Genomic DNA, 6735 nt, shown 5'->3' on the forward strand with positions numbered 1-6735 from the left:
TCGGAATTTTCAGAATTGAAATTCTCTAAAATAAGCCCTGATTTCAGATATTCTAGGAATAATAACAAAAGGAGAACAGAAACGCTATTAGCGTTTCATAAGAAAAAGTCCTGAGGAATATCGCAGACTTCGTAGCTTTACCGTCGTTATTTCAATCAGAAATAACGGTAACATGAGAATACATCAAATATATGCAAACTATGAAGAATTTAGCTGATTCTGAAGAATTCGGTTGATTTCAAGAACAATTAAAGTTTATTTTGATGTCTAAAAGTTACTTCAAATCGCTAATCATCAAAGCACAATGCGGTAGCTTTCACAAATATTTTTATTAGATAGAGAAAGATAAGGTTGGACTTGGAATGAAGTATTGGAATATCTTTAAGTAGTGGACTGGTACATTGAATGATCCAATGAAACAATAATTTCAATCAATACGATAGTAACACCCATGTGACGTATACTTTAAGCAGCACAAATACTACATATATCTGATACTTTAAAATAGTATCCTGTCCCGAGATGAAAAAAATTTGTCATCCCACACAAATTTGTACACTAAAATGGGTCAGCGTATCTCAGACGGCGGGGCATGCATTTCTAATGTACGCCACTCGAATCACAAGAGCAAGGTTATTTTGATAATGGCAGAAAATTTGTAGAAAACCATCATTTCTCAACATATTTATCACAAACGACATAGCTCAACCACTCGCTTCGCTCGATTATGCTGTAAATTTGTTTTACTTGTATTCCGTTCACACTATACCATATGATATAATGACCCATTTCGTAGGCCAATATGGTAATGTTCATTAATACAATCTTTTCACATCAAAATATTTTATTTGCATCGAAACCGAAAATATTCTAAATTCCAAAAGTTTACTATAAGTAAGTCAATGTCAGACTTACGGAAGTACGGTCAATTGAAAGACGTTAGTTCAACCAAACCAAAATGAAATTGAACGTTTTTGTTCCGTGTATCTATTTCATTTGCTCGATGTCATCGATATCCGGCTCCTTTGTCGACCCGAATGATATTAGTTCAGTGGACATCGGTAAGATAATTTGAAAAGATGTCGTAGTTCGATATGAGTTTTCATTGAGAAAATTTACATCCAACTCAGGTTTCCCTCCACAAAAGCGCGAAGCAGGTGAAACTTTAATCGTTGGCGGTGAAAATGCGACGTCAAGCTCCATTTATGTGTTCGTTACAATTCTTTTCAAGCCACAATTGTGGCTGTGCTATATTGTCATCGAAATTCGTTATCACGGCCGCTCACTGTGTTTGGGGGTATAAGAAAATTTCGATCTAACCATTTCAACTGTCCCAAAAAGTTAAAACTTTGTCATCATTGCAGAAGATTTCCCAAACAGCTCCGAATATTAGTTGGAACGAATAATTTGAAGGGGAATGGAGACTATTACAGCGTCACACGAATAATTGAACATGAAAAATTCATTATGTTCGCACATGCTTATGACATTGCCGTGGTGGAAGTTGATGGCCCAATATCATTTAATGATAAAGTTCAACCGATCAAGTATTCGACTAGGGAACCTACACATGGTTCTTTAGCACAACTGACTGGATGGGGTCGAATTCGTGTAAGCTTAAGAGTATCGTTTAACTTCAAGATAATTTAAATATTTTCCTTCATAGATTGGTGGTCCATTACCAGATCAATTGCAAGTGATTAATATGCCAGTTGTTTCCACAGTTGCCTGTAGAGAAATCCTTGGGTCAGACGTTCATGACAGCCACATCTGCGCATTTGCAGAAGACGGTCGAGGGGCCTGTTACGTATGTCGATGTGAAAATGTGTTAGCAATACTCTCCCTAGCACCAAAGGTAGCTTCGGTGCTGGAGAGAGTATTGGTTCTAATTACAACCATACAAAGTACATGGGGGAAAGGAGTTACAAACATGGCGAAAAGATTTGCAAAAGAGAAAGAACTGCATTTGGAACTGCACGAAGAAGTGCATAACCCGCCAAAAATGACGGTAATAAATTTGATTATTTCTTTCAGGCTGATTCTGGTTCACCACTGGTTTTCGACAATGAAATCATCGGGATAGTCAGTTTTGGCAGACCGTAAGTGACACTACAAAATATAAATGACACAAAATTTGGATATCGATTGTTGCACACAGATGTGCTCGAGGATATCCTGATGCATTTGCAAAAATATCTTACTTGGCTGGTTGGATCAAGAGTACAACTGGCCTACAAGCATAGACATGGTCTTGGATGACACATTGCAACAATATATGATTTACCAGAATTGCGATGACGACTTCCTAGTTGAAAATTACAATTATTGAGAATAAACAATTCATTCGGCTAGAGAATTTGTTTGCTTTCACGTGTTCGCTTAGGAATTCGAACAATTTCTGAGCTCCATTGTCATATGCATTTCGTCTAGTATCTCAAATATTAATCGTCATAGATAACGACATTACATTACGTTTGTCCAAACAATCGCTGGAATTGGGCATACTGTACTGTATCAGAAAATCGACCGATTCAATAGAAATTACACTGTGCAAATGTACATTGCCCTTTCAATGAATATGTTCGTTAAATGTATTTTGATCTGTTCCTTTGTTCTACAATAAATCGCGTAATTATCAATGGGGTTTTATGATTTATTTTTAATTGCAATCGACGAAGTATTAGATGTTCCAGGTTAATTTTCGAAGAAGGGCGGTACAAGTCTATTGCAATGAGAGTTGTTCTCCATAGAGGAAATGCGAATACTTTCTCAGAGAAAGTTAGGTAACGAATTGATATCTCGCCTAAATGTAGGCTAAACTAAACTAAATGTATGCTAGATATATACGTCGTGCGAGTCATTCAGTGTGTACATCGTTGTAGTCACGAAATACACTGTAAAACTATGACGCTTGAGTGAACTTCAGGACGTTATAATCCGCTAGAAAAGTTTCAAATGGAGTTTTCTGACACTGGAATCGAACCCGGATCATTTTGATGGAAGTACGTATAGCCACTAAGGTATGTGTTGGCCATCTAAGCAATAAAATAAAATAAATAGACAAATATGAAAGAGTGTGAGATTTTCGGTCAGAGGGAGGCGATGTCAGTAATTCAGTCGATCATTTTGCATCACCTGTGTGGCGCTCTTCTTTGCGATGAAGGACTTTCACCTTGCAAAATTGTTTTTTTTAGCGCCTAAGTTCATGTAATGGAAATAAAGTCAAGCATCGCTTTACAAGAGTTCTTGAGTGTTCTTGTTTCTGTTAAACTGAATTTTATTCGGATTACACTTAATGTCAACCAAATTTGTGTCGAAGTTTGATTGTTTACCAGATGATCTACTCAAACAAGTACCCTTGTTATATAGCTTTATCCAGGGTTCAAAGTGAAATGCACTCGCATGGTAGTGGCATAAGAAGTATAAGTGGATAAGAAGGCACTACGCGACATGCAGTATGATTGCATGGACGTACCAGCTAGCAAACTACTCAAATTTGGCTGCATTAACTGTATTAAATTAAGTAAGAATTCCTTTTGTATGCTTGAAGCCAGAAAACGACTCACTACCGTCGTGGTTAAACGAGTTTATCATTTTCTGGCCGCTAGCAAACAAAATACATTGCTGTCTCGTTGGGAAATTTTTTGTTTCGACGTGTGGTAATATATTCGTCACCTCTGCTCAAAATATAACCTTCCACACGCCTAAAAAAATGTCCCACCAAGACTGCAATGTACCACGGTCGTATTCATTTTCTTGCAACGTTTTTCCTCTCTTCTGAACTTTTTTCCAGTTCGAAGAGTAACTACTATAAATTATAACTTTCTTATGGGCCTACGAGTAGTATTAACACACATTAGGTTGTTACTTAAAGATCGTTCTTGTTTATAAACTTTATTTTTTATATATAGCTGGTTTCTTCGCTTAACGTCACGAATGTAAGTGTTCTCTACGTAAATGCTGAACTTTTTCACATCTTCATAAGTTATATATGGATGGCTATTCCACCATTTAGTGGAATAAATCATCCAACCTTCAACAAAATATAATATTTATGTTCTAAGTAACACCCATTGAAAGGTCATAAAATGTTACACATAGCTATGTGGTTATTGCGCAAATTTATTTTGAGTAAAATTGAAGGTGAATAAATAAACAGTTCGCGATGTATACACACCGTATGCAGCCAGCCGACAGTATTGCTGTTTAATTTAATGTCTTTAATGGAATGTAGCTATAATTGAGATCTAATCGAATCTTTTCCCGAACTTATTCGAACATCGGAAAATCGTTAGTTGAGATTTAATTGCCTTTAACTGAGAAAAGAGAATTTGTTTGACTGTCTGATTCGATTAGTAAAAGGTCAAAGAAACGAAAACATTTGGTCTCGAAGTTTTATGTATATATTTTTTCATATCTTTTTGTTGGGGCAAAGAAATGAAAATCGTACACAAAGGGAAAGGAAATAAAGCGGATTCGTCTAACGTATAGGCTTAAATCGATTCCATTTATATTTTCTTCATATTAAAGGAATTTTCCTGTTATATACATGTAGGCAAATCTCCCTTTATATTCAACTTTTTTTTGTCTGTAATTAAATTATATAAAAGCGTTCTACATGAAGATTTTCAAAATCTTTAAACTGTTCATCTATCTTCTCCGATCTTCTGAGAGCTTTGAGACATAAAAGACGGAAAACGAAAAATAAAAATCGAATAGAAAATCCAAACACTTTGGCTACGTATTTCATATAACGTCGTGTAAAGTGATTTCAGGATGTAAAAACCAACCGATATTTGGGTTATATAAGTTTTTACTACAGATCACGGTCCATATCGATCGAGATTTGTGTTAGCGTTTTGGCTCCTGGATATCAAAGGATTTCAAGAAAATGATGCACTAAGTTAATTGTCACGATACCTCAAATCACGGTCAACTACCTTATATTGACTATATTGTTTAAGCGCGGTTTTTGTTGTGTCTCAATTGTACCAAAGGAAAAGTTGAAAATATTTTACATGGATCTATAGGTGCTTCACTTTATCATAAAAAAGCTTCTGCTTCTTATTTTTGTATTTACTTAACTAATTATCTTAAAAGTATCGTAGCATCAGGAAATAATCAGACGAATAGACTCTTGCTTTATACACACTCAGAAAATGATCAATTAAAATGAGCCTCAAAACTCAATTCCCGGGGAGTTAGTGAATGAATACTATTCATTGAACAGTCTTTAACATAACGAGGGATAAAAAGATGATCCGAGGCGGAGCTGAGGTCAATAAACACACGAAAACGAGACTTTTAATTTTTATCCAGGTGATATGTAGTGGATTTGGCATGCTGAGAGCATCAAAAGAAGAGCTTGAAATATACGGTTTTCGACTTATGTAGCATGTAAAATGACCTGACATCCCTAGTGCGATAATCGGTAATTTGATGTTAGCCTCAAATGGACCTGGTGCGCATAACAAGGAAATGTAGCATATATGCTTCCATTCATAGATCATAGATGGAGCTGCTAGTTATGTTGTGATGTAATAGTGTAGTCGATAATATGGTTTATTAGAACTAATAGCAGAGATCAGAGTAATCCAGCATTATTATGGTAATGTGTTATTGTGTCAACTATTTAAAATGTCTAATACAGTGAACAATGAGCAGGGGCGCCGACTTCTAAGGACAAGCTCGGGCACCACTACTCGAATGATGAGCACCACTACATCTTTCCAGTTTTACTTGAAAGAGCACCACTACTCCCAGATTCGCTTGTTGTATGAGCACCACCACTCCCAAACACAAATCGGCGTCCCTGACAATGAATGAATACGAAAAGCCAGGCAGGATTGCTCACCGCGGCTAATCTAATCTGGGAACCTTGGCTTGGCGTATGAGCCCAACTCTCCACCGTTTTGATGTTTATATTATTAACTATGTTCTTAGGTATATTACATCCATTGAAAGAAATTAACCTTTCAGGTCATTTGAAAAGACACGGAAACGAAAAATTATCGACCGTGCCAAAGGTATTTCTTGTAATTGTTGTCGCCAATCTAAATAGAGTGCCTTTCTCGGAAAAATTATTTTGACGAATGAATAACCACTCGCAATTTACTTGGCCAGTATTTGCTAAAAATGTTCTTGTTATGACATCGAAATGATAGATGAATTTACGCTAGACACAACGTTATGAAAATAAATATGTCGCGATACCTAGCTATTCAAGCAATGAGGATATTTTTGATTGTGTACGTATATTAGAAAGTACTATATAGTTTGATGTGTGTTTAGTAATAATTTTGATAAGTCACGCAACAACAGACAAATAAATTCTTATCACATTATTTGTCTCGACTTATATGTCTCTAAAAATAATGTTCGCCAAAGTCATTCGTTAGATTAATACATTAGTAGACAATTTTAATGTTGTCTTATTTTATGAAGAACACAAATAGCAACAGTTTTCAGAGGTATGCTGTCCTAAACTACCCTACTGATGAATCTTCATTAAAACGCAATCACTTCTTTCGAGGTTTTGGTGGGTCTATTTAGCCCAAAACGCGGCCCACCGCGACTTTCTTTTACAGAATTACTCAAATTCATATTTTTCACTTCCGATGCAACAAAATATATTTGCTGGTTCCCTGGTTGATGCCAGTGTCAGACTAGATAATTTGTTGACATAGTTGTTTCGTTGACTGGAAGATTTTCTAAAACAAATGTTAACCTTTAATA

At 35.9% G+C, this 6735-nt stretch overlaps 1 protein-coding gene across 1 annotated transcript; it reads left to right on the forward strand.

Annotated features, from left to right (window-relative positions):
- The first annotated feature begins 1197 nt into the window (after positions 1-1197).
- LOC119083395 (chymotrypsin-1-like) lies at positions 1198-2338 on the forward strand. Its single transcript, XM_037193111.1, has 5 exons — positions 1198-1297; positions 1365-1611; positions 1667-1807; positions 2035-2099; positions 2159-2338. The coding sequence occupies exons 1-5, from the start codon at positions 1206-1208 to the stop codon at positions 2241-2243; spliced, it is 630 nt and encodes a 209-aa protein (XP_037049006.1). The 5' UTR covers positions 1198-1205; the 3' UTR covers positions 2244-2338.
- Positions 2339-6735: the final 4397 nt, after the last annotated feature.

This window comes from Bradysia coprophila, unplaced genomic scaffold, assembly GCF_014529535.1.
Source record: "Bradysia coprophila strain Holo2 unplaced genomic scaffold, BU_Bcop_v1 contig_610, whole genome shotgun sequence".
NCBI classification, from domain to species: Eukaryota; Metazoa; Arthropoda; class Insecta; order Diptera; family Sciaridae; genus Bradysia; species Bradysia coprophila.